The sequence below is a fragment of the Mus caroli genome, unplaced genomic scaffold (assembly GCF_978045245.1).
Source record: "Mus caroli unplaced genomic scaffold, Mus_caroli_1 scaffold_8, whole genome shotgun sequence".
Taxonomy (NCBI): Eukaryota; Metazoa; Chordata; class Mammalia; order Rodentia; family Muridae; genus Mus; species Mus caroli.
The window spans coordinates 54343221-54370708 of record NW_028227263.1 but is presented as its reverse complement, the minus strand read 5'-3'; the positions used below and the strand labels follow the sequence as shown (position 1 = coordinate 54370708).

Here is a 27488-nt window from a genome sequence, read left to right as displayed (position 1 = left end):
ACAGGCACAAAGAAGCCAAACCCCTAAATTCAACATTTTCTCTCCAAACTAAGGTCTGGGAGAAGGATGAGTTAGCAAGGAAGGAGGGTGGTTATTTTTTAATTTTTTCATATAATATATTTTGACCATATTCTTTACCCTCCCCTAAGTTCTGCTAGATCCTCCCTGTCCCCGTACCCATTTGTTATATGACATGCCTTTTTCTGGTGAGACACAACATACCTGTCTACTCACCCCAGATAGGAAGCCCACAAAAGACCAAAGTACAGATATTACCAAGTTCTAACTTGGTGAACCAATGAGTATTATTTGGGATTACTTATAGGAGTATGGGGGAGGGGTTACTTGCAGGAGCAGAAATGATTCAAATGACAGATCACAAAGGAACCTGGAACACATTACACAACCTGAACAATTGGAAGAATGTCCTTTCCTGGTGACTCAGTTGACCTATGCCCCTTACAGGCAGGTCAGCTAGTTTCTACTTCTTCCAGGCAACTGATCTGGTCTCAGGGTCCTTGCAGCATGTCTTGTCTGAGACTCAATCTCAGCAGTCTTTGTTGGTAACTAATAGGTCAGATAGTCCTAGTGAATCGGCTTGGTTTCAGGGACTTCCTGACCCTGATGTTATTTTGAGTTGCTTACCTTTTGCTTAAGGTGTTTCCTGAAGTTATTTTGAATTATTTACCTGGAGTCTTACTCAGCTTCTCTACACAATACCACCCAACTAGATTCTCTTTCTCTCTCTTCTCTTCTCTTCTCTTCTCTTCTCTTCTCTTCTCTTCTCTTCTCTTCTCTTCTCTTCTCTTCTCTTCTCTTCTCTTCTCTTCCTCTCTCTCTCTCTCCCTCCCTCCCTCTCTCTCCTTCCTCTCTCCCTCTTCCTCTTCCTCTTCTCTCTCTTCCTCTCTCCTTCTCTCTGAAAAAATAATAAATAAAAGTAAGACTCAAAAACTAAATTAAGCCGGGTGTGGTGGTGCACGCCTTTAATCCCAGCACTCGGGAGGCAGAGGCAGGCAGATTTCTGAGTTCGAGGCCAGCCTGGTCTACAAAGTGAGTTCCAGGACAGCCAGAGCTATACAGAGAAACCCTGTCTCGAAAAACCAAAAAAAAAAAAAAAAAAAAAAAACTAAATTAAAACTAAAAAGACTCCTGGCACTGGTGGTGTACACCTTTGGTCCCAGCACTTGGAAGTCAGAGTCAGATGGATTTCTGAGTTCAAGGCCAGCCTGGTCTACAGAGTGAGTTCCAGGACACAGGGCTATACAGAGAAACCCTGTCTCCAAAAACAAACAAACAAACAAACAAAAAAAAACTAAAAAGACAAAAAACACCAAATCATAACAATAACAACATATACACACACATGGAGTTAATTTTGTGTTCACCAACTACTCCCAACCTTGAGGCCTGCCCGTTAGATATACCCAGTATCGCTCCATTGGAAAAAACTAATTTCCTCTTTCCCCGCATTTATCCATTGCCAATAGCTTCTCATTATGGGTGGGATTTTTGTACCCACTTTCCCTTCTCACTGCTGGGGTTTGGCTTGGCTTAAATGTGTGCAGGTATTATACATGCTGTCACAGATTTGATAATGCTGCCCTGGCCCCACCTTAGGCAAACATGAAAGGAATGAAATCTCTCACTCCCATGCTATCATGGGTCTTCCCAGAGAAGTAAACTAATCTACACTTCTACTAAGCAACCAGGAAAATCAATTAGAAGCAAGCTCTACTTTTACTTCCTCCACTGAACTAAAGTCAGTAGTAGATAGACTGAAAACTGAATTTCCACCCTGCCCAAAATCAATGAGGCAGAAAAATGAAGAGGAAAGTTGTACTACTTTTGTATGATTCAAACAAGAAATTTCCCCCATAGGCTCATGTAGTTAAGCCCTTCCTTCCTAGTTGGTTGTCCTGTTTGAAGAGATTATGAAACTTTTAAGAAGTAGAGCCTTTGCCAGCAATAGCACTTGGGTGAGCAGGCCTCAGCAGCACAGTAGAGATGGCCCTGATGGCAAAGTGAGGGTGAGCTGGCCCTGAGGTCATAAGCATGAGAGAACTTGCCCTGCCACTATCTGCAGTGAAGTGGCATGGCACAAGGATGATTCCCCTAGTCACCTGTGACAGTCAGGAGAGCTGGCCCAGGGGTCATGAAAGCAGGAGAGCTGAACCTGTCCCACACTGGATGCAGCACTCAGGTCAGGTCCTGTACCTCACCTGAGCAACACAGTGGAACTGGCCCTAGTGATGGGTACATGGGTGAGCCATCCCTGAGGGCCTAAGAGTGAAGCCTCCAGGATGTGAAAGGTGGTGATGGCAGTGGGTGAACTAGCAGGAGCAGTGCTAGAGACATAACCCTGGTGGTGCAGGTAACACAGAGCAGGTGGGCTGACCAAATCAGCTACCACCCAAGCGCAGATCTAGGATGTTGAGTTGGACCATTCCAAAATCTATCTCATCTATGAACTGCTAGAGTGTGTGAAGGGGGCCTGTTTTGAAGATCTAAAGCTGCAGGATCTCTATGGCACAGGGCAACAGCAGGATAAACAAGAGGCATTCCTGGTGACAATCAATATTGATGGTATAGCAGAAGCCAGAGACCTCAAAGAAGACCAATGACTTATTGCAGTGAACATTTGCAAGCAAAGATGTGTAGACAGAGGGATAGACTGTGGGACACACTGTAGGACATACTACTGGTTCCACGACAAGATGGTTTCTATTTTTTGTGTTTTGTTTTGTTTTGTATTTTCTTCTGTGAGGGAGGTTGCTGGGGCAACAAAGGGATGGGGAGATGTGTGGGACTGGGGTACATGATGTGAAACTCATAAAGAATCAATAAAAGGTATTTTTTTAAAAGAGTAGAGCCCTGATAGGGGGTGTATGTCAATATGGGTGGGATTCGGGCCTTATAACTTCACTCTGCTTCCTGTTTTGTCTCTGTGCTTCCTGTGTATGGATATAAGAGTGAGTGTTCTATTTCCTGCTACCAGACCTTCCTTATCATTATGGACTCTATCCCTCTGGATCTATAAGCTGAAATTACCCCTGCCCTTCCTTGTGTATATACTGTCACAATATTTTATCACAGAAACAAGAAAATAACTAAGACATTTAGAACCCCTTGCCTGTCCGGAAGTGCAAGCAGCACCCATACAGCAGCTGGGGCTTCTGCCCCAGCCATTGGCAGTGAGGTAGAATACGTGAATTTCTTTACTTCTCCCCTCCCTGGTAGGGACCTGAGCTCCCAGACTCTCCCAGTTGCCATGGGTGAAAATGCTCTACTGGGGAGGCATTACTGAATACCCAGTCAACATGCATGTACATATGCTAACCAGATCAACTTTCCTGCTGGAAAAAATCTAGAGAATCCAGCACCTTACAACTTAATACCCAAAATGTCTTGTCCGACCAAACACCAGGACCCTCAAATGAGAAAAGACAGTCAACATTTGCTAATACAGAACTGACTCATAGTTCAGCCACATTGACATCCTGGTTCTTCTGTGACATCAGAACACTAAGGTGTGGTTATTAGCTCCTCCTCCAGGTACAATATCCTTTCTTGAGTACCTACACGACCAGTGTTCTTAAACATTTTCTCCTCAGTGTGTGAAACCTAGGCCTACCCCACATCACAGCATACTACTCTTCTTTCTGATTCTCTCCAAATATAGATTTCTAACATACTAGGGAGAAAATTCAGTTACTGGGTGGGTGGTTTATTAGCACAACATATATCCACCAGGGCAATTATTTTCATGTAGCTTGGAAACATTCTGAGAGCACACCCACATAGAAAAGTCCAAGGTACCGTTAGTGCTTATCCAGTGTTTATAGAATATAGTTGTAGAGTACAGTAAGTATGTTTGTCAATTTGCCTCTAACTATATACCATATCTACTTATAGTTCGAGCTGGGCTGTGCATTTTACACTCTTATAATAAGGTGCAACATAGATATATCATTTTGAGCATGGACTTGTGAATGCAAATAAGCACTCCATATCATTAGCATAAAGAAATATTGGAATGTTCCTTACTATCCATATATCATTGAGAGGGAAATAAAGGAGCTTTAGTTATTGGCACTGAGATGTGTAGAAGAGAAAGGTAGGTGATAGAAAGGCTCCTTGATCTAACTTCGGCTGACATAACACATTTGTTAAAACTATTGTTTAGGAAAAGCTTGTGAGATGATTCTGCTGGTAAAGGTTAACTAACTTGCACTAACCTGCTGATGTTAGGCTGCTCCTTAGAACCCATAGTAACATAAAAGAACTGGCTTCCCAAAGCTAATCGCTGGTCTTCACACACACACACACACACACACACAGACACACACACACACAGACACACACACACACACAAATGATAAAATAATAATAATTTTAAAAGAAAATTAAATTAGGAGCAGAAGAAATGTCTCACTTGGTTAAGAACCTGTTTGTTAAATTAGCAAACATCTGACTTGAGTTAAAACTTCAGGACCCACAACAACAACAAAATTCAGGCATGATGGCACACACTTGCAATCTCAGCACTGTGGGCAGAGACAGCTGGATCCCTGGGGCTCTCTAACCGTTCAGCCTAACCCTCAGAGTAAGTTCAAAATCATTAAGAAATACTGCCAGAAGAGCTAAAGCAGACAGTGCTTTAGCAATGTCACCTGAGATTGATGACCTGTAGCCTCTACACACATGCTTGCTTGTCCCTGGAACACACATGAACACTAATACACACACACACACACAGAGAGAGAGAGAGAGAGAGAGAGAGAGAGAGAGAGAGAGAGAGAGAGAGAGAGAGAATGAATCAACCTTCCAGAATCTGAAAGTTGTGGTTTGGTTGGTTTTGATTGATTTGGTTGGTTGGTTTCAAGTTTTGATTTCATTGGGAACTTCAATTCACATTTGTTTCCATTTGCACCAGAATGTATGCACAGGGGTATGGGAGCTCTAGCTGGATCTGGAATGTCTAATAATGCCCATCTTCTCTTTTGCCAGTTACTTAGCTCTCTTACCCTCTCCAACGTCATAGTCTCCTCTCCTCTCTTCTTCGTCTTCATCCTCACTGTTGTCAACCTTTCTCCAGCTGTCACTCTTTCACACCTGGGTTTCTTAGATGACAACAGTATGTGTGACCACTTGCTAATCTTCTTCATTTAAATACTCTTGGTGACTCAGATTCTAGGGCATTCCACTGCCTGCAAGGTTCAATCTGATTCCTCTCCTATCAAAATCTCCCCTTTATTTCTTAGCCGTTGCAGTCTGCTCAATACTTTATGATCAATACTCTTACAGAGGTTTTTTTTTTTAAATAATTATTTATTTTATGTATATGAGTACATTGTTCCTATCTTCAGCACACCAGAAGAGGGCATCGAATCCTATTACAGATAATTGTGAGCCACCGTGTAGTTGCTGGGAATTGAACTCCAGACATCTGGAGAACAGTCAGTGCTCTTAGCTTCTGGGCCATCTCTCCAGCCACAACACTTTTTTTAAGACAGAAAAACTGGTGTTTCAGGAATGGTGTTACATAGGATGTTGATAGTTGTGATGAGAATTCAGACAAATTCTCATCCCTTATGAGACCTTCTACCCTTATGAGACCTTTCATAATCTGCAAATGTATTTTACTGTGGCAAGCCACTGTAGTTGTAGTAAGTAGTGAACATGTGGTATCACATATTACAACAAAGTAAAAAAAAAAAAAATGCAGCATCTGAAAATCTGGTAGGGTCACCCTGTGAGCTGAGTTCTCCATTTGTTTCTACAGGGAGCCCCGCAAGGTAGTCCTTCACAAAGGCTCCACTGGCCTGGGCTTCAACATTGTGGGCGGGGAAGATGGAGAAGGTATTTTTGTATCCTTCATTCTGGCCGGTGGACCAGCAGACCTGAGTGGGGAGCTCCAGAGAGGAGACCAGATCTTGTCGGTGAGTATATCTCTTTATTTATTTATTTATTTATTTATTTAGTTATTTAGTTAGTTAGTTAGTTAGTTAGTTAGTTATTTTCATTAGATATTTTCTTTATATACATTTCAAATGCTATCCCGAAAGTTCCCTATACCCTCGCCCACCCTGCTCCCCTACCCACCCACTCCCGCTTCTTGGCCCTGGCATTCCCCTGTACTGCGCTTCTTGGCCCTGGCATTCCCCTGTACTGGGGCATATAAAATTTGCAATACCAAGGGGCCTCTCTTCCCAGTGATGGCCGACTAGGCCATCTTCTGCTACTGTCCTTTCTGTCCGCATCTACCATCATCCATGAAGAAATCACTTTCATTACAAAGGGAGATGTGTCACAGCCTCCAGAGCACTGTGGCTTAGATAGCTCATAGGTACCTGATGCTTGTCACTTCACTTCTCCTGGATACAGGTGGAGGTTCTAGCATCTTCTTTTAGATTATGATGTGTACCTGCATGTAACAGAAGCTTTATTTAAATGGTATACTGCTTGCTTATTAAAATACAATCTCCCCAGAACTTGTGACCAGACTCCTAAAACTTTGGTTTTATAATACTTTGGTGCATATACATTTATGAGAAAAATTACAGAATGCCACGGGGTGTGACAAGGGTGACACGTGGCAGGGAGCAGAATTTGCCTAAGTTCAAGAATTACCAGCAACAAAATAAATAAAAACTTTAAAAGATAAAGAATCACCAATAACAATTTTAAGCATATATTATTTGCTAATAAATTTATTAAAGTGAACTTCAAGATCACTTTACAAAGGTATTTGATAAAGAAAAACCTGGACCTACTTAGTGTATACATCTGAATGTGTCTAGAAGTGGATGCATTTCTAGGAATCTCTAACCATAATGTACCATTTTTGATAGTATTTCCTAGTATTTTATCTGTGTGTTATCACTTATCACATTCTTAAATAACATCAAGCCTATTAAAAACTTTTAAATGGGGCTGGATAAATAGCTCAATCTGTAAGCTGCTTGTTTGCAACCTCTAGGACCTGAGTCCAGATCCCAGCACTCATTAGAAAAGCCAGGAATAGTGGTGGGGGACACACACATCTGTAATCCCAGTGCTCAGAAGGTGGAAAGAGGAAAGTCTCTGGGGAGAATGACAGAGAAAAACAACCAGAGTCAACCTCTGGTCTACACACACACACACACACACACACACACATACACACACACTACAAAGAGAATTAATATACAATATATACAATATTAACTACAGGTACTATTCAGTAACGTAGACTTCAAGAACTTCTTTATCTTTCATAACTATAAAATTAATTTTCACCTCAAAAGGTATCTCCCCATATTTATATGTGAGAATCAGGCTCCCCAAGATTGGTACAAGCTAATATGTACAATTAATTTTCTATTTATAAAAAAATGAGTGAAGTTTCCTCACTGCCCTATCCTCTCTTGCTCTGTTCTTCTTTTCCTTGTATCTTGCTTTCTTTTACTTTCTTCTGTGTGTTCATGTATTTATTGACTGTTTCCATTATATAACGCTCCCTCCCTGGTGTGGTGGATGGTTAAATCCATTGCAAGTGGTTATAAACATATTAGAGTTCTAATAATCATGTAAATAATAGAGAATTATATGTGGATCCTAGATCTTATAGAGGATTATGGTTCATAACTCAATAAAACACATAGTTCTTGTTCTCCTTATGTTCTCAGAAAAAAATGTTTTCACTTTATAGCTATGATTTATAGACAGAATTTTTCAAGTATTTCCCACCTTAATTTTTTAGCTATTCTTTTAATTCTTTAAACAAATGAGCAAATATCTTCCCATTTCTATTGCTGCCTCTTTCTTTCTCCATACTTTATACTCCTCTCTCTCTCTCTCTCTCTCTCTCTCTCACACACACACACACACACACACACATACACACATGCACATACACACATGCACATGTACACACATAGTTTCCCTAAATAGCTCACAGCAGTTGACCTAAACACAGACCTAAATACCCAGAAGTCTACATGGATGGCCTAGCCACACCTTGTGTGTGACCATAGCTTTCCTACATAATCATATCTCTGCCATCCAAGAGCTTGCAGCTTACCAGATACAGAGTCTAAGAGATATGATGTCAGGCCTTATACCAGGATCGTTTTTTGCCATCCAAGAGATGAACTATGTCTTTGTCTCTTAAATGACATACAATATTCCAAGCAGCTATTCAGGCTTATTGCCTATATTGGTTTGCATGACTATTTCTTCATTACCTGGCAAGATTTCTGAAGGACAAAGTTTCATGTCTTAAAGGAATTTTTATTCTCAACATTTGGCACAGTGACTGCCTCATAGAACTTGCTCAAAAGAGGTCATTATAGCCTGGGAATCCAATTCTGAAATCCTCCATCATCCCAAAGGAAATCTGTACTCTGGGTAGGCATCCTGCCACCTCCTCACTGTCAGAACTCACATGGTCACAGCACACTTTGAGACAGAAACACTTTCATGTGAACCAAGCTGTGTCCATCCTTAGGGAGATGCCAACAGTCATGGTAAGTTCCTTTTTCTCCCACTTTTCAGACTGGAAAGAGAATCTGAAAGGATATATGATTTCCTCAACTCCATCACTCCTGGCTATATAGTTGGAGTCTTGTGTTGACCCAAAGTAGGAGTCCTCTATATATACAGCAGTCTTCAAGATTCTGCCAACAGAATACAGTCATTACTTTGATGCTCGCTGCTTTGACTGCATGCTGTGGTTAGAAACTAGAGCACTAATATATGGGGTACTTTTTACTTGGGCCATATTTATTGCTGATTTAATCTTATGACCATACCACACATTATTCTGCTCAGTTCAAGGATGATAAAACAAAGGTGATATCAAATTCTCTACTTCTAGCAATGTAGGAGACCTAAGGAGCCATAGGTTTTGTTTTTCTTCTATACGATAAAGAGAAGTACAGAAGCTAATAGTAGATGATTCAAAGGAAAATAACTCAAAAGTATTTCTGCTTTTTAAAATAGATGTGTTTAATATTAATATTAAGACCCCAAATCAAGTATGGCAACCAAGCAGAATTATAGTCTTGAAAATTACAATTCATGGGACATGACAGTCTCTGGAGATCTGATGGTATTCTCTTTATTATGCACAATGATTGGAAAAGCATTCGATGGCAGAGAATATCATCTGGAAATTATTTCCCATTAGAGAGGAAGAGTGAACTTTTTTCTCTTTATCTTGCTTGAGTTATTTAACTTTCAGTAGGAAGTATCTAACTTCAAGTTAAGTACTGTGATTTTATTGGGTAACTATTGGATAAAAAAAAATTAGAAACTGATGAAATAATGGATGGAAAGTAAATGAAGATTAGAATTATAAGTAGTGGAAGGGGGAAGATATAGAATTTTGCACCCACAGCTTAAACTGGACAGTAAGAGCAAGAGGTGCATTCCTAGAAAACATAAAGCAGAAACTTTTTTATTAGATATTTTCTTCATTTACATTTCAAATGCTATCCCCAAAGCCCCTATACCATCCCCCCACCCTGCTCCCAACCCACCCACTCCCACTTCCTGGCCCTGGCATTGCCCTATATGGGGGCATATGATTTTCGCAATACCAAGGGCCTCTCCTCCCATTGATGGCCTACTAGGCCATCCTCTGCTACATATGCAACATCAAAGCTAAATAAAAACTCTGTACATGACACCAGGTCATGTAAGATTCATTTCCAAGTTATTCAGTTAACAAATTATTCTAGGTTAACAGTAACCTAGAATGTTCAGATGGAGGGAAGGGGGTTTGGGGTACATTTGGATCCCAGGCACTCTTCATAGATAAGAAAGCTGTGTAGTAAACAGTATTCTTAGGATCAAAGGCAGAGTATCCACTCCAGAATAACTCTGCCATCCAGATAACTCCACCATCCAGATTATAGACTTTCCTAGTAATGTGTTTGATAATGGCTTACAGTGTGACAGCTCTAGTGTGCTAGCTTTTGTGTCCCCCCTCCTTCCCCCCCCTGCTCCTCCCTCTCTCTCTTAGTCTCTCTTCTCCTCTCTTTCTCTCTCTCCATTTAAAATGCTACATGTCACATGGGAAATCTTCATTCAATTTCGCTATTACTGTTATCAGCTCTAAATTAAAATCGATTTTAATACAATTGCTTTTACTTTTTGAGAACTGCTACATGTATACAATATATTTTCACCAAGCCACCTCTCCTCTTCTCCTACTTCTCCTAGGCCAATTCCAGTCACTCCCAACTTATCTTCCTTTTTTTTCTTTCTTTAAAAAAAAAAAATAATAACCCAATTATATTCATGGTGTGAGGCCACCCACTGGAGCATTGACATTCTACCAGAAACCTATTACTACAGAAAAATGACTCTTCCCCAGCAGCCATGACTGGCTCGATCTTGTGCAGGTTTTATGGGCCACTCCAGCTGCAATGAATTCCTGAGTGTGGCAGACAAGTTACTACTAGACGCCACTATTTCCCAACAGTCCTCCCAACTTCTGGCTCTTTCGATCTTTCTGCCCTCTGTCTATAACATTTCCTGAGCTTCGCCAAAGGACTCTGTAATACAGATATTTCTGATGTTTTTAAAGTATCAGATAATCATGACTAAGGTAAAATTGATATGGCCTCGATTGTTCCTTCTTTCAGATGGGGTTTAGACAAGATCTTTATCCCCCACAAAAAGAAATGTTTCACAGAATAGTTATAGTGGGTTGTTACCATAGTTACTTAGCACCAAATGTTTTCAACTGAAGAACTTGTCAAAATATCTGTGAACCAGTGTGCTCTTAGGAGGATGTCCTGGATTCAGATAAAGTAATGGTTTTTCAAACTTCTTTAGCCATGAAACCCTTACATAACAAGTACCTTGGAGAACAGTAAGGTGAAACGACATGTGGGGTAGATATTTTTATAGTTCCAAAGTTAACCATTCCTTATGTTGGTTTTTCTATTTTTTTTTTAATTTAGCATACAATGTAATGACACTCTCATTTACATATACCAACGCACTTGCCCCCCTCCTCCACTGCCCTCCCCTAACCCACCTGCCCCCATCTTGCTAGCCCCCTCCAACCTCTCCAGTAACCCTCCCTCCCTCTGCTTTCAACTCAGAGCAATGTCATTTCCTTCCCTCTGCTCCTCATTCAGACTCAGGATGGTGGGTGCCATCTAGTGTTTAGTGTGTGCACATCAACTGAGCACTGCCTGGTGACTTAAAGCAGCACCTAGCCAGGTTCCACTGTGGAGGTTTATTCCTGTTTCCCATCACAACTACAATAATGTTACAATAATGAAAGATTTTTAAAAGCCATCACCTTAGATTAAATTCTATATATCTATTTTAGGTGATCTTTTCTCTCTAATTCCCCCCTTATATATTTTACTTCTTAGAGATTCATTGTAGAAAGAATTCCAATCACCGAACCATCTTCTTAAAGTATTCTTGGGACAGATTTTAAAGCATTCATCAGGCAAATACATTAACCAGCACACTGACCTTCTTGGGCATTACTTCTGCAGAAAGAAAGACAGAAATGCTTTTGTTATTGTTTGCTTCAGTGCTTTGCTAAGGGGGAAAAACGGAAAGCAGGCATGTTCTGAAAGCTGGGAAATCCAGGAGCACAAAGTCATCATCTCCTGAGGGCCTTCCTGCTGCATTATAACAGAAAAGAGAATATCATGTGACAACACAAAACAAGCATTGAAAATATGCAAGAATACAAAATGTGCAAGTATACACAAATGTGCAAGCTTACAAAATGTGTGCCTCTTTCTGTGAAGCCACTAATGCTAACATGAGTGCCCCATCCCATCCTAATTCCCTCCCAATGGCCTGGTAACTTCCAAATACGGTTAACATATGAATTTAAGGAATTAATTTACAACATATGACCTCTGACACTTAAATAGGCATTTAACCCCTAGCAGTCAGCTCTATCATAAGAGTCCTTTATTCCTATTGGCTGCCAAGGGCATACAAATGCCCCCAGTCACATACAACCTTCTAGCCTCTGGAAAGGAAAGTCATTTTAAAATTGTATCATAGCCTTTCTTGCCTTCTCTAAAACCTTCCTATGGCTTTCCATTGTCCTTAGATGTTGATGTGGTATGCATGGTAATAAAGTGTCTGGCTTAGGCTAGCCAATATAGCCCCATCTATAGTTCTTCTTCATACTTCAGCCACCCTGGCTTTCCTTCACCTCTAGCTAGTGTGCTATTAAAAATACCTCTTGTCTGGGTCCAATCCTACAGTCCATCCATACAATCCTCATATCACAACTGCAGGATTATGAGTAGGTATCAGATTCCAGTTCTGTGTGACATGGGAAGGCACAGAACAACAGTTACTGGTCAGCTGTCAAGAAGCATTTAACTACCCTAACAAGATCTCTATATGCAGGTTACTACTGAGACACTCAAGAGCAGAGAGCAGTACTGCTAAGCATATGGTGGTGACAGCAGGAAGCTAGTGCTGTGAGTGAGTCAGTCTGGCTTCAAGCTAGAAAATCACTTCAGTTTCTTCTTCTCTAAAATGGAAGTGATCATTTCTCAACATATCCTCAAGATCCAATGAGAAGCAGCCTGAATGTGCTGGGCTCTCTCATGCTATAGAATTCCTTGGAGAAGGAGCTTTGAGTACACGAGGATCTTCTGTTATCTAGAAAAAGACTGGCAAACTAGATTCACCATGCTTCCTTGGAGAAACATCTGCCATTCTCTGGCATGAAATTCTAGCCATGTAACACATAGTAAATGAAAACAAAACAAAACAACTCAATAACCATAATGGGCAGTGAGAACCAAAGTTAACACTACTCTTTTCCAGTTACACTCCTTAAGGACACTTATTCAGTGTGTCATTAGCATACATAACACAGCTCCAGTGAATAGAGTCCACAAAAAAATAACACAGCAATGAACATGACCTATGGTAGGTATCCCAGAGGATGCCCGCTGAAAGACTCAGCTGTCAATCGCCTTCTAAAGCCCAAAATTCAATTCAGGGAAACTGGGACCATTTTTGTCTCAAAGTGGTATTTCTACAATGTGCATGTAGATCTGTGAAAAGACTCCATGAAAAGTGTTCACGATACAGCAATGAATCAGAAAAACCCAGCAGAAATAAAGAGAGACCATGAAAGTGTTTTCTAGTCCTGTTGAATTTAAGGATTCCTACACACACCCCTAGAACACAGATGATTATCATATGAAATGTGTTTTGGAAATTCTGCCTTAAATGGATCTTCAGAAAACTCTCACATATGTTTGCTTTGGGAGAAGTAAGATTTATACTGTGAATTCCTTAGAGGACACCCACTAATTGAATAAAGTGACTGAGTGCTGAGAACAGAATATAAAAGTGTATTTTATGTCCTTGGTGAGTGTAGTGCCTCTTGAAGAAACAGACACATGCTGATTTCCAACATGAAAAGCTAATAGAAAGTGCCAGAGCCACTGGGGCCAGGGTAGGAATATGGGGAGATTTGTACAGAGGACTGCTTTCCTACAAAGGCGGCCTAGAGGCAGAAGAAATAACAGAGGATCTGAGATAAAATACCTAACACCAGTTGAACAAGCCCTTCACACCAAGCACTGTGTTAAATACTACACAGACTCTTCAATTACCCCCCCCTCCCAACACTTGGTTGACTTGAAGGTTCAAAGAAATTCAATAATGCGCCTGTGATCATACAGATCGTCCGCACTGACCATGGTATTTGAACTGCCATTGCTTCTGATTTCAAACTGATAGCCTTATAACAACTCAAAACTTCAGAAAGGAAATTGAATGTGGCACTTCACTTACATCTGAGATTATCCACACTCAAATTTCGGTTGTTGGGATAAAATCACACACACACACACATTTGACACCTACTGTAATAGAGCATTTATGAAGAGTTGTGTGAACCCCCTAGGAAGCCTTTGTGCCTGTGTGCTCCAAGATACTTCCAAGCATCACTATCCTTGGAAGTATCACTCAAGATCAAGACATCCTCTCATTTACCTCTGTATCCCTCTAGTGGGTTTGGACTCAGGCCATCAAAGGCCCTTAGAAAAGCTAGATCAACTCTCTGTGGTATTATCTGGATCTCTATGGCCTGGACCTGTCTGCTCTAAAAATTCAGACTATACTAAAACTTTAAACTTCCTTGCCAATGTCTTAGTTAAGGTTCTACTGCTGTGAACAGACACCATGACCAAGGCAACTCTTATAAGGACAACATTTAATTGGGGCTAGCTTTAGATGTTCAATCAATTATTAAGGCAGGAGCATGGCAACATCCAGGCTGGCATGGTGCAGGAGGAGCTGAGAGTTCTACATCATCATATGGAGGATGCTAGCAGAATGTTCATTTCTAGGTAACTAGAATGAAAGACTTATAACCCACACCCACAATGATACACGTATTCCAACCAGGTCACCCCTTCTAATCCAGCCACCCTCTAGGCCAAGCTCATACAAACCATCACACTGATGAGAAAGTATTTGCCAATTCAGACAGATCCTGTTGACTAATAGGAAATCTCATAAGTCAGGGGGAAAAAATAAATATTATGCTACATAAGTAACTAAAAATTTGATTTTTCTTTTAAATCAGCTTATAGCTTATTCTCTTCTTTAAAAGGTGTGGGTTGCAGATACTATTGCATATGCCAGCAAGATTTTGCTGAAAGGACCCTGATATAGCTGACTCATGTGAGATTATGCCAGTGCCTGGCAAATACAGAAGTGGATGTTCACAAGCATCTATTGCATCTATTGGATGGAACACAGGGCCACCAATGGAGGAGCTAGAGAAAGTACCCAAGGAGCTGAAGGGATCTGCAACCCTATAGATAGAACAACAATATGAACTAACCAGTACCCCCAGAGCTTGTGTCTCTACCTGCATATGTAGCAGAAGATGGCCTAGTTTGCCATCATTGGGAAGAGAGGCCCCTTGGTCTTGCAAACTTTATATGCCCCAGTACAGGGGAACGCCAGGGCCAAGAAGTGGGAGTGGGTGTGTAGGGGAGCAGGGTGGGGGGAGGGTATAGGGAACTTTCGGGATAGTATTTGAAATGTAAATAAAGAAAATATCTAATAATAAAAAAAAAAAGGTGTGGGTTGTCAGGGGCTAGAGAGATAGCTCAGTGGTTAAGAGTACTGGGTGCTCTTCCAGAGGTCCCAGGTTCAATTCCCAGCACCCACATGGCAACTCGAAACTATCTATAACTTCTGGTCCAGGAGATTCAACCCCTTCACACATGCAGGCAAACCACCAATGTATATAAAATAAAAATAAATAAATTTTGAGGTCCATTTAGATGAGTAACAGTTTCTATACAACGTAATTCCTCATGGTAGACATTCAGAATGTGCTGTGATAGCTGATCCCAGACAAAGGACAAAGCTTACTAACAGATTTCTCCTCTGAGGGAAGGAGTGGCCATCAACTAAAACACAGTCACTTGGCGGCACTTTGGTTTTACCTCTTAATAATCTGACTAGTTAATAGCACTTACATTTATGTCATGTATACATGTTCACACCTCTCTCACGGTGGTCACCATCTCACCTTTATTGGATCTTGAGGATATGTTGAGAAATGATAACTTCCGTTTTATAGAAGAAGAAACTGTGACTTTCTAGTTTGGAGCCAGACTGACCCCAAGAACTAGCTTCGTGCTGTCACCCCCAGATGCTTAACAGTGCTGCTCTCTGCTCTTGAGTGTCTCGGTTGGCAGCCTGCCTATGGAGAATTTACCTGAGAATTTACCTGCTGGAGTTCTTCGATCCAAGCAAATGTCACCAGCTCTGGGTAATATAAAGAAATAATAATGAGAAAAATGAATTTGCTAGAGAAGTAATTGATAACTCATAGAACCTTAGAAAGTTGTAGGAAATGCTCAGGGGCCAGAGAGGAGACCCTGCAGCGGCTAGGTGCTTGAGGGTACTCCAACAGCATCACCAAAGCCCATTTGCATCCAGGCTAACTCTTCCTTTCCTTCTCTGGTATAGGATGCTAACTAGCTCTCAGCCCCTGCCCGAGATGGGGATAAAGAAATCTGCCCCATCCAGTGTCTCTAATGAGGCAGAGATGTTTTCCTTCCCATCTTGGATTATTTTCAAACAAGAAAGATCTGAGATCTTTGGGCTTGCCAAGCTCCACAAAAGCAATTGTTAGACCTAACAATTCAGTGTTAAGAATCATAATTACCTCTTAAACAATAGAAATTGCTCTGGAGTGACCTACAATGACCCAAGCCTGAAAAAAAAATGAAAGGAGTAGACAAGATGAGAAAATCATCTTAAATACTGGGAACAGACATGGTTTGCCTATTATTGTCTTGCAGATGTAAGTTCTAAGATTCATAAAGGCTGCATCACTTGCCTAAAGTCACACAGTAAGTGTATTGGTCTACCCAACTTCAAAGTCAGTGCTGCTTCGTTTATAAATCTTTCACACCAATTTCAGTCATATAATTCTGCAACTTACAATCTTTCCATAAGTTCCCACTGCCTTTCCATCTAATTGCCCTCAGTGAATGACAGTCAATACAGATAATTGCTCTGTGTGTGTGTGTGTGTGTGTGCGCGCGCGCGCAGGTGTGGGTGAATAGGTGTGGGTTCATATTTAAGTGCAGATGTGAGTGTGCCCTTGCATATATGGAGGCTGGTGGTTAAGTCTCAACTGTCATTCTTCAAGCGCTGCCCCACTTGTTTTTTGAGACAGGATCTCTCACTAGCCTGAGACTCTCTGATTAGGCCAGGCTAGTCATCTAGGAAGACTGAGATATCTGTCTGTATCTCCCCAGTCCCAGCATGTAACCACATCTGGATTTGTGAGGTCACCACACCTGGGTCCTAGACAGGAAGTCTAGGGATCCAGACCATGTCCTCATGCTTGCATTGCAAGCACATTACTAACCATTTTATGAGAATGGAGTTAATCCAGCAGTGGACAGACTATATAACTATAGATGCAGAAGTGAAAAATATTGTGTGTATAATTACAATCTTATTTGATAATTTGTGGTTTACTGAATGCCCCGTTGCCAAGAACCAGCCTCAGCTTGGAAAGGAAGTCCTGAGGAAGGGGTGTTTGAGAGTGGCAAAAGAACAACTCAAAGTGAAATCATGGCTACAAGCTGACAGCCTGTTCTGTTTGGGATAGCTTTCCAGATAGAGCTCTGTCTGAGACAGCTCTTTGCCAGAGACAGCTCTCTAGGGCTAGAAAAAAATTCTAAAAGTTCTCTGGATAGCACATGGGCTTGCCAACTAAAGTCAAAAAAGCCACCAGAAGAACAATTCCTTGGATCTTCTGACCAAGTCAGAAATCCTGTTACCAAAGTTCTAAAAGAGCTGTAAAGAAATTCTAAGAGTTGCGTCCATTCTCCAAGCAGTTCTCTCTGGGTTCTCTGCAGACCAAAACCCAGTCTTTCATTTACATATCAATTCAGTCATTTACTCCAGGTTTTCTTTTGACTATCCCTTGAGTCAACATCCCATGACCCTAATCTCTCTATTCTTAGAAAAAGACAGCAAAAAAAAAAAAATTTTTTTAAGCACTGTAAATGAATTCAGAGATCTGCCTGCCTCTGTAAGCAGACAGTAATTTAGATGAATGGGATCCAGCTCTGAGATCACCATTCCATGACGCCTGGGCCTGAACAAGCTCTCTACCAGGCTGACCTTGAACTCAGCAATCTGCCTGCCTTTCTAAGCACAAACAATAAATGTAGCTGGGTGGGATCTTGCCCTGCGATCACTACTTCCCAAATCTCTTTATCTCTTCCTTAATATCTGTCCAACAAGCTGGCTCATAGTGGAGCTGACTCTCTCTATTCTTTTAGGTCCAAGTAGCCCCTCACATAATTCTTATTACATCCTCATATTTTCCATAGTTGAGAAATTATACATTCAGTACCATCCTGGGCTCCTGGATGCCAGCATGGCCTCTGGCAGAGCAGCGGTCTTCTGCCGGAATAATTATTTTTTTGAAGCATAGAGAACTTGGCTAGCATACAAGAGAAATGAAGAAAGCCTTAGATAGAAGAGAAGCATAGGCAGATGCCGCACAACAGCTCCAGGTGATAAAATTATTCATGGGCAGGAAATTCTGTCTGCATTGTTTCCATGGAAACTCCCATCAAGAGGTTCATGCTCTGAAATTATAACGTCAAAAACTAATTTGCAATCAAAACAATCATGGGCTGAAAACTGCTTAACCTGAAATTCTTGATGCTTAGTGAATATTTTAATTAAATTATAAACCATACAAGGGAGAGAGGAATAAAAATTATATTTGAAGCATGGCCTGATTAACATTTGTTATGACATTTTAATTGTAAAGATCAAATTGCAGGTAGAGAAATAAAGACAAAGAATAGCTTTCTGGAAACTGGTGTCTGAGATGATCCACTAGAGGACTAGTTATTAAAGTCAGGAACATCAAGAGTTCAAGGAAGAGAGATTTACTTGATGTGGAAGAAGTTAGATTTTAAAACAGACCCTTAGGTAGGACTCAGATACTGGGAGAAATGACTGCCCTCCTCTTCCCTATGTCTCCAGTTTGGGGGAAGGTTGGTTGTTTATTTGGTTATTTTTCTGAGTTGGGGGGACTTTTATGTGATTTTTTTCTCTACAGACAGAGATGCAGGGTTGCTTGTGTCTTGCTAATCACTGCATCCCAGGGCCTAAGCCAGTGCCAGACACACAGACATGTGGGTAAAGGGTAACATAGTTGGTGCAAAATAGAAGCTGAAGGAGCCTTTCCTCAGAAGTTTGCTTGTGAAATCTTCCACCAAACCGTTCAGGTTTTCCTTCAATCCTCTGAATCACTTAAGATGCACCCTATAGCCTCTGTGCTCAGACATGGCATGGGAAAGGGAGTGAATTGGGCTGAAAACCCTCTAGTATTAATAGATGAGTTGTGGCTTCCTAGATTGCACCCCAGGCATCGCATTTTTCATGAATGGCAGATGTGATTTGGGGGATGACAAGACCTCCCTGCAAAGCAATGAAGTTGTTAGAAGGGAATCACTCCCTCCTTTATCCTAGGCCCACAGCATTTTTCTGCTTCAGGTGAAACTACTTGCAGGCATTCCTTCTAATAAGAATCTCTCAAGGATTATGTCCTGAGTCTTGAAACTTAATGTTAGTCACTCGCAGGCAGCTATCAAAGCCTGGTCTTTTGAGAAAGCATCCTACCATACATACAGAAATATGTCTGATAAAAGAGTTACTTTGATAGAGTAAATTATAGAGATTTAAATCCTCTTATTTCTAGGATAATAGAAATTGAACCTACCCCTAAGAATTCAAAATTCTCTGTGCTACCAATACACCCTATCCTAACATAGTACGTTCAGCTAATTAAGCTATTGGGCTCATTCCCAGAAAATGTTGGTTTAAATCCTTCCCGTACTAATCAAACCTAAGGAACCCCAATTTCACTAATTCCAGTATTAATTATTATCGAAACAATTAGTCTATTCATTCAACCTATAGCATTAGCAGTCTGACTAACAGCTAATATTACTGTAGGCCACCTATTAATGCACCTCACTGCAGGAGCTACTCTAGTATTAATAAATATCAGGCCGCCAACTGCTACCATTACATTTATCATTATTCTACTATTTACAGTATTAGAATTTGCAGTAGTGTTAATCCGAGCCTATGTATTTACTCTTCTAATTACCCTTATCATTATTTACTTTACTATTCTTATTGGTCCCAAAATTACAATATCTAGCACTAATCTAGAAGTAATATGAGTAGGACTAGAGTTAAGCCTTCTAGTAATTGTTTTATTATTAATTAACAAAAAATATCCCATGATCAACTGAAGCTGCAACAAAATATCTTATCACACAAGCAATAGCCACAATAATTATTTTACTAGCAATCTTGCCTGAACTGAGACTAAACTGTTACCTGTGGAACTTGTTCTGTCTCCCTGAACCATGGCTAGCCTGTTACCTGGGAGATGACTCTGCTAGGATGCATTGTGTGATAACAATGATCAATCTATTGCAATTAGTACTTTCTTATTTACCAAGTCATGATTCCATTTGTGTTCTCAAGTCAACCTGAGACAGTCAGGGAAAACACTATTATCACTACCTTACACAAAGGGCACAGGCTTGGGAAGAGAAAGTCATACTTACAACATAGTAGGAGCAACCAGAAACATACATGTTGAATTGTTCTTCTCTTAGATATTTTTCCAGTTATTTTCATAAACTAGCATAGGAAGCTAAGTGAAATGAAATAAACAGATGCCAACTGGGATTGTTCCTTGAACATCCACACGATGGCAGCAAAAGATTTTGAACAGAGCTGTGTGAAGGAGGCTTTGTATTTGAATGGTGTTAGTCATGCTATTAATTTTGTTACCACAACAGTAGATTTAAAATATATAATTCCGTGCGAAAAAAATAGATAAATCAAAAAATGGAAGTAGAATTAGTTTATTGTTTGTTTCTTTAATTTTAATTATGAGCGTCTACTTTCAAAGACAAAACCAAAACCCACAATCCTCCTGACTCTACCTACCTAGTGCTGGGGTTACAGCCATGTTCTGCCATGCTCAGGGGTCATCTCATTTGGAACCAAGCACTGAAAATGAGACAGGAAAGCTGAGACTGGTGGTTTCTTGAGAAATCTCAAAAAGGGTGGCTCCTTCTTGCTTGTGTGTTCTATATTTCCCTTATCTGAAGGAGAGATAAGCAGTGAGAAATCAATCTTCCATGTCATTTAATTTCTTTTTATTTCTTGTTCAATATCTTGCCTAGAGAGAGAACTTCTTGATGGATCAATGATACTGTGTAACAAATTATATACATAGTTATTGCCTTATCTCTCAGGTCTCACAGGCAAAATAAAGTACACTAAACATTATACAGCTATTCTATTCTCCTACATCCAACTGTGAGAGAACCTAAGAAGGGGAAGTACTTTTTTTTTCCTTTTGTTTACTGTTCTGTGTTGAGCAGGAGTTATCTTCACCTACAGGGATCCTGATTGTAAATGCAAATAGGTATGGGGTAGTTGTGCATGGAACTGAGGTTAGGAAATCTTTCCAACTTACCATAAATTTGATTCTGTGTCACTGAGCACCAATCTTTTGTAAGCAGACAGTACTTAGGCATTATTGCAAGAACTATTTAAAAAAAAAAAAAGACAAAGTGTGAAGCCGAGTGACGACACCTCAGTTTTGAAGTTCGTTGAACAGTTTCTCATGCTGTCCATACTTCTCTTTCCTCTTTTCCTGCGTTTTAAATATCCTTTCCATCATTACACTGACGAGCATTGCTTATGAAACAATCAACTTGCATGTTTGGCCACTTGGAATGACAATATTTTCACCTTGGATAGCCTGTGATACTTTTTTCTTCCTTCTAGGAAAAGTCTAAAATAAACTCTTAAGACAGCATAATTTCGGTTTCCTAACTGCCATCCATCAGAACTTCTTTTGACAAATATATTCTACTCTTTTTTTTTTTTAATTTACTCATTGGCTATCTCCTTCTACAAAACACTTGATAGAGGCTTCTGAGTTACACTGCTATTATGTATGGCATGTGGCAATCACTCACCCATGTGTCACATGCTCAAGATGTTCTCTGAGTTCTTTGAGAAGTAAAGAGTCATTTCGTACATGATGAAACCATAAGGAAATTACAGACAGGTAAGGGATTTCTACAAACCTCACAGGAAAACCTAAGCAGGATCTGTGCTCGCCTTGCTCCTCACAATAAATCTGAAGTGAGTCGCTTCTCACCAGATCCAAACAGAAAACTGTGAGGTCCTATGCAGATGTGGACAGTAGAGCACATTCAAGATGTGGGAGCAGTGGGAGCCAACAGACTGAGATACAGAAGACTAACCAAGAATCTTGAGTGCCAGGCTGAGGAACTGAGGCACTAAACCAGACGACGGTAGGAAAAGCAAATGGAGTCCACATGTAGCTCAGTGCAAATGCAAACTCCTGACCCTTCCACAGGTCTGCCAAGTGAAAGGTTATCACTGACAGCCCACAGAGCCCTCCCAGCTCCTCCGTGCTAGGAAATATGTGGGGCGGGGGGACCAAGTGATAAAAGGATGTACCAAAAATGTCAAAGTCATGGATTTCTGCTAAGACAGGCTTGATAATGGATTTCTTTCAACTATTAAAGTATTTAAAATGAGTTAAAAACTGAAGGCTTATGTCTGTGCTTTCTCAGAGGCCATGGTTAGAATTTGATCATCAAAATAAAGCCTGATGTCTTAGTGTAACTTTCTCATAACACACCAAGCCTTGTCCATGAAGGCCCTGCCTTTCTTCATTGCCTGACATATTTGATCTTTTACACTTGCTCTAAAATATTCTCCAAGTTCTTCCTCCAGAGTAGATGTCTTCTATTCATCCTTCAGCTTTTAGATGATTCTATACTGGATATCTCCTCTCCCTATTTCTACACAACCATTGCAACATGCATGGAAACTCCTCCAGCTTTGTTAGCTTTCCTTAAATCTACATCCTGCGCATTCTCACTACACTTAGTATAGTAATGTGTGAAGTCACATTTAGTGCTCCACTCCCCTCATTAGACTGTGACCAGGAAAATGTCATTCTTGCTCACCTAACACATTATGAATATCAAATAAATGCAATGAGTAAATCAAGTCAAATCACTATTTGAAGTAAATAGAAGCTGAGTGAAGACCTCAGGATATAATAGTTAGCCCAAGGTTGCACACGCCAAATACATATGTAGGGAGAAGTGTATGATGCACATATTACTGGTTTTCTAAGTGTTGACAACAATGTGTGTATTATCCAAGCTGACACTGGCAACAATGTGTGTATCCAAGCCGAACTGAGGAATATCTAGAATTGTATCTAACATCTATAGTCTTTTATAGTGACAGTCACTAGAGGGCAACATACTCAAACTCTGAACATCCTTTGGGGTGGAGAGAGAAGAGTAAAATGTTTTTCCCTTTTTTCTGATTAAAATGTGTATGGATAATCTTATGTTTGTAGTAGTTATAGGACCTGTGGGCTGTAGTTTCCATGATTATGGGTTTAACAGTTGTAATTACCTTTCTACTGTGAAATTAAAACCTAGATTAACTGTGATAATCACATCTCCAAGCACAGAAAATATTATCTCACACAAGCCTCCTACCACAGCACAGGGGAATACATTCATTCCCATCTTCTAATAAAATCATTCAGGTTGAACAGCATTAAATAAGTGTGTGGCTGTATAGAATTAAAGCACATATAAAGATTCACCAAGTACTTAGTTATATTAGGTATTTCGCAGCCCTTGCCCAACCAGATAGATGGAAAGAAGAGGCTATTTTGATGACCGCAACATGCCATCTGGTGATGCTCTCTCAAGGGTCTATCTCAGTCCTATCTACTGGCATGTATCCCTAAAGCATCCTTCTGTTCTCTGTGCCCGCTACACCATGCCTAGGTTTTATAGGTCATTTTAGTTGCTATATTTTTACAGAGGGATCAAGAAGGCAGAAACTAAAGAACCATGAACAGGAAGTGTTAGAGTATATTCCAGGGTAAAAGAGAATTGAGATCCCCTGAAGATGAAGGACTAAAAGAAGGCTAAAGAAAAATGCAGTAAGAATCAGTCCCAGTGAGATAGGATTATACCTGTAATCCCCATGCTTTGGAAGGTGAGACAGGAGGATTGGCACCAGTTTGAAGTCAGTCTGGGCTCTGGTGTTTCAAATGATGGGTTTCAAATAGTGTGTTTTGAATAATGAAGAATAGAACAGTAATTAGATGGCATGAAGTCCAAGTTCGCTGCCTGCAATGTAAGAGTGAATCGAACTTGGCAGAAGATAAACTGATAATTCCAGAAATCAGAGCATTCAAGCACTGAAGAGGACATGTGTTTGTAAAACTTGAACTTCAGGATTCACAAAGGGCTAGCCAAACCCTTTCACTGCCTTGGTCTAAGTAAGCATCAGTAGTTCCCCCCTAGTGCCCCAGGTACTACCTTACATGCTACTTAAAGAAGCAGACAAGATAGAGGCATTATAAATCCAAATAGCTTCACCCTGCAAACTCTAGAAAGGTTGGCTTGTAGATCGCCTGCCTTGTCCTCGTCGTATCTCCTAATGGAACAGCCAGCAACTGGGATGCAGGAACACCATTCATTTTCTTCTGCTTAGGAACTGTGGGACTTGTCTCCGCTGTCCAAGTGCTCTGCGTCCATGCAGAGGTGTGAGGACAGTGGCAATGTGTGTTTCTCATGGGGCAGCTGAGTCTTCATCTGTTTTCACTCTGATGACTGTCAAGTATGAACTTGCTGAAAAGTTGGCTGTGCAGGGTGTCACTCAGCACAGTCGGGTCTCCATTATAGGAACTGGACAGTGTGACAATCACAACCATGTTCAAGTGTCTGCCTCTAGGGCAGTTCGGAGAATGGACCAAGGCAGCACCTACTATGTTTTGGTTCATTTGACACAGAGAAGGATTTAGTCCTGGTTGGCCATTATTTTGGTTGTTGACACATTTATCAGGCCTTGTTATGAAACAAATGCTAACTCATCTGCACTGGCACTAGAAAGTACAATCACAAGCAAAGGGGCACTGATAACAAAGAGCTGCGGAGCAGGTTTCTGTCAGGGAACACCTACGATCTTCAACATGTCACTTGGGCTCTGGCTCCACACCTAGGCTAGTGATGGCTTGCTGTTGCTGCTCACTCCGCTAAGCATCATATCCACAACAGAATTTCATTTATCACATTGTAGTTGCTCATGGAAAAGCCAATAGACAATCTTCAGGGGCTCAGAGAACTTATCACAAAGTATCCCTTCATTTTGGTCTCCATGGTAACTAGATTTTCTTTTTTAATTTTCAAAGAGTTAAAAAGAGACTTTAGAATCAGAGCAGAATTTGAACCCAGATTCTCTACTAACTAGATGTGAGACCCTTGAACATGTCTTTGCTAGAGTCTTCTCATCTATAAAATAAAGCCAATGACTAGGCTTATCAATCCTTGCGGGCTTTAATTGTATTTTGGAGTGCATAGCTGCATCATAGTTACCAATGGCAAGTAGTCATCCTTCTTTGGCGACAACACCAGGCGGCCCAATGTTCATGGCTCTACAAGCTGAGCTGGTCTCCCCTCTAAGAGCAAATGTTTCCAGTTTCAAAGTGAGTGCTTCATCTGAGCCTGGTGACATGGTCTGGGTCCTACCACATAATCAGACCTCCAGTGCATTTTCTCACTTTAGTTCTTACCTAGGTAGCAACCAGGGATCTAACATTCTCAGTGCTCTTTCTACCCTCTCTCAACAAAGCCAGATGAAGCCGTTCACAACGGTCAATAAGGTAAGCAATCTCAGCTACCTGTATTAGCATTCTAGCAGTTTTGAGCCCAAGGCTAAATAAGTTCATCTTAATTAACTCCTGGGATACCACTGTTGTCAGTAAGTTTAAAGAAGGACCTTCAAGAACACAGTAACCCATAGCATTTCAAAAGCTGCCTCTAATGGAAGACCTTGGATTCTTAATAATCCTCATATATGACACAGCACCTGGCACACTGTAGATAATCAGTAAATATGAATTTAAATATGCTTTGAAGGTCATGTCAGATGTTTAGATAGACTGTATGTGTGTGTATGCATATGTATGTTCAGATATAAGTATGTATATGTATGTCTGTTCACATGTGACCATGTATGTATTTTACATGTGAGCATATATATGTATGTAAACCAGAGAACAACCTTGAATATCATTCTTGGGAAGCCATCTATCTTGTCTTATGAGTCAGACAGCTTATCTTATTGGCATGGGTTAGTTCAGCAAGGTTGGAGGCTGCAAAGTCCCCAGTTGTGGGGCATAGGTGAGATTTCTATTTTTATGAAGAGACACCATGACCACAGCAACTCTTATAAAAGAAAACGTTTAATTCAGGCTTGCTTGCAATTCAGAGGTTCAATCCATTGTCATCATGGCAGGAAGCATAGTGGCATGCAAGCAGACATGGTACCAGTGAAGTGGCTTAGAGTTCTACATCTGAATCAGCAGGCAGCGGGAAGAAAAAATGAGACACTGGGCCTGTCTTAAGCATCTGAAACCTCAAAGTCCACCTATAGTGACACTTCCTCCAACAAGACCACACCTACTCCAACAAGGCTACACCTACTCCAACAAGGCCACACCTACTCCAACAAGGCCCCACCTACTCCAACAAAGCCACACCTACTCCAACAAAGCTACACCTACTCCAACCAGGCCACACCTCCTAATATTGCCAATCCCTATGAGCGTATGGGGAGTTATTTTCATTCAAACCACCTCAGGGGATTATAGGTTGCATACTGATCTTTTTACTCAAGCTCTTAGCATTGAATCCAGGTCCTCTTTTTTTTTTTTTTTTAATTAGGCATTTTCTTCATTTACATTTCCAGTGCTATCCCAAAAGTCCCCCATATCCCCCCTCACACTCCCCTACCCACAGACGATGCCATACCAAGAGATGTTCAAAAGCTTTAGGCAGACGGTCTTAATGGCAAATTCTTTTAGATAAAAGCTCACTTCGCAAACATGTACCTCAGGGTCCATTTTCATGTCTCTCTTTTAATTTTCTTTGATCACTTTGAGCACTTCTCCTCCCACGAATCCTCTTACACTTCTCCCACATAAGTGTATGTGTGTATGTGTGTGTGTATGAGAGCAGATGTGTGTCTGTTATAAAGAACTGCAAAATCATGCACTTTCTTTAGAGAAATAGTTGCTGTTCTCATTGCCCACAGTACTTGATGGAAATCAACATTAGTTGGGAACTTCCAGATGTCAGAGAGTGGGCAAATACCAGTTTTGCCTTTGAAAACAAACCTTTTTGCTAAGATTTGGGTTAATTGGTGTTCTGAAAAAAAAATTTACAGGACCAAATCACAAGCTAAAATTTAAAAAAAAATAATTATAATATAGTTATACACATTTTTTCTAGAAAATACAGTATAAATTATACATTTTCTTAGTTAGTTATATATGCTTTATGAACATTTGCTAGTCTCATATTATGCAAAACCTACATCTTTTTCTTGTTAACCTCACTTTTTCGTTATCCTTACCTTTTGGAAAAGCAATATTTACAAATCATGTATTCTTTGCAAGTGGGAGTTCTGCAGGCATAATGACCTGCTACTTAATATTACATTCAAGGTTTTCACATTTCTCCAAATATAGCTCTCCCCTAATTGCTTCTTCAACCTGAATTTTCTACCTAAAGTTCATACCAAAATTCTACCTAAAGTTCATACCAAAATGTTTATTTAAGGGCAGCATGTAAAATTTTGTTCTTCTCTCATACAGTAAATCCTCACCACAATTTCCCCTCTCCCAACTCCTCCCAGTTCTCCCCTTCCACCTCCTGTCTCTCCCACATTCACTGCTCCTCCATTTTCCCTCAGAAAAGAGAAGGCTTCCTAGTAATATCAACCCCACAAGCATAACAACTTACAATAAGACTGAACAC

At 40.5% G+C, this 27488-nt stretch overlaps 1 protein-coding gene across 19 annotated transcripts in view; it reads left to right on the top strand.

Moving 5' to 3' along the window:
- Window positions 1-27488, top strand: part of Dlg2 (discs large MAGUK scaffold protein 2) — a 2003181-nt gene that overhangs the window by 1658878 nt on the left and 316815 nt on the right. For all 19 annotated transcript variants that reach the window (XM_085841537.1, XM_085841534.1, XM_029479404.2 and 16 more), the window contains one exon: window positions 5783-5939. In XM_085841537.1, the coding sequence (XP_085697663.1) occupies window positions 5783-5939 (157 nt within the window). The remainder of the gene's footprint in view (window positions 1-5782; window positions 5940-27488) is intronic.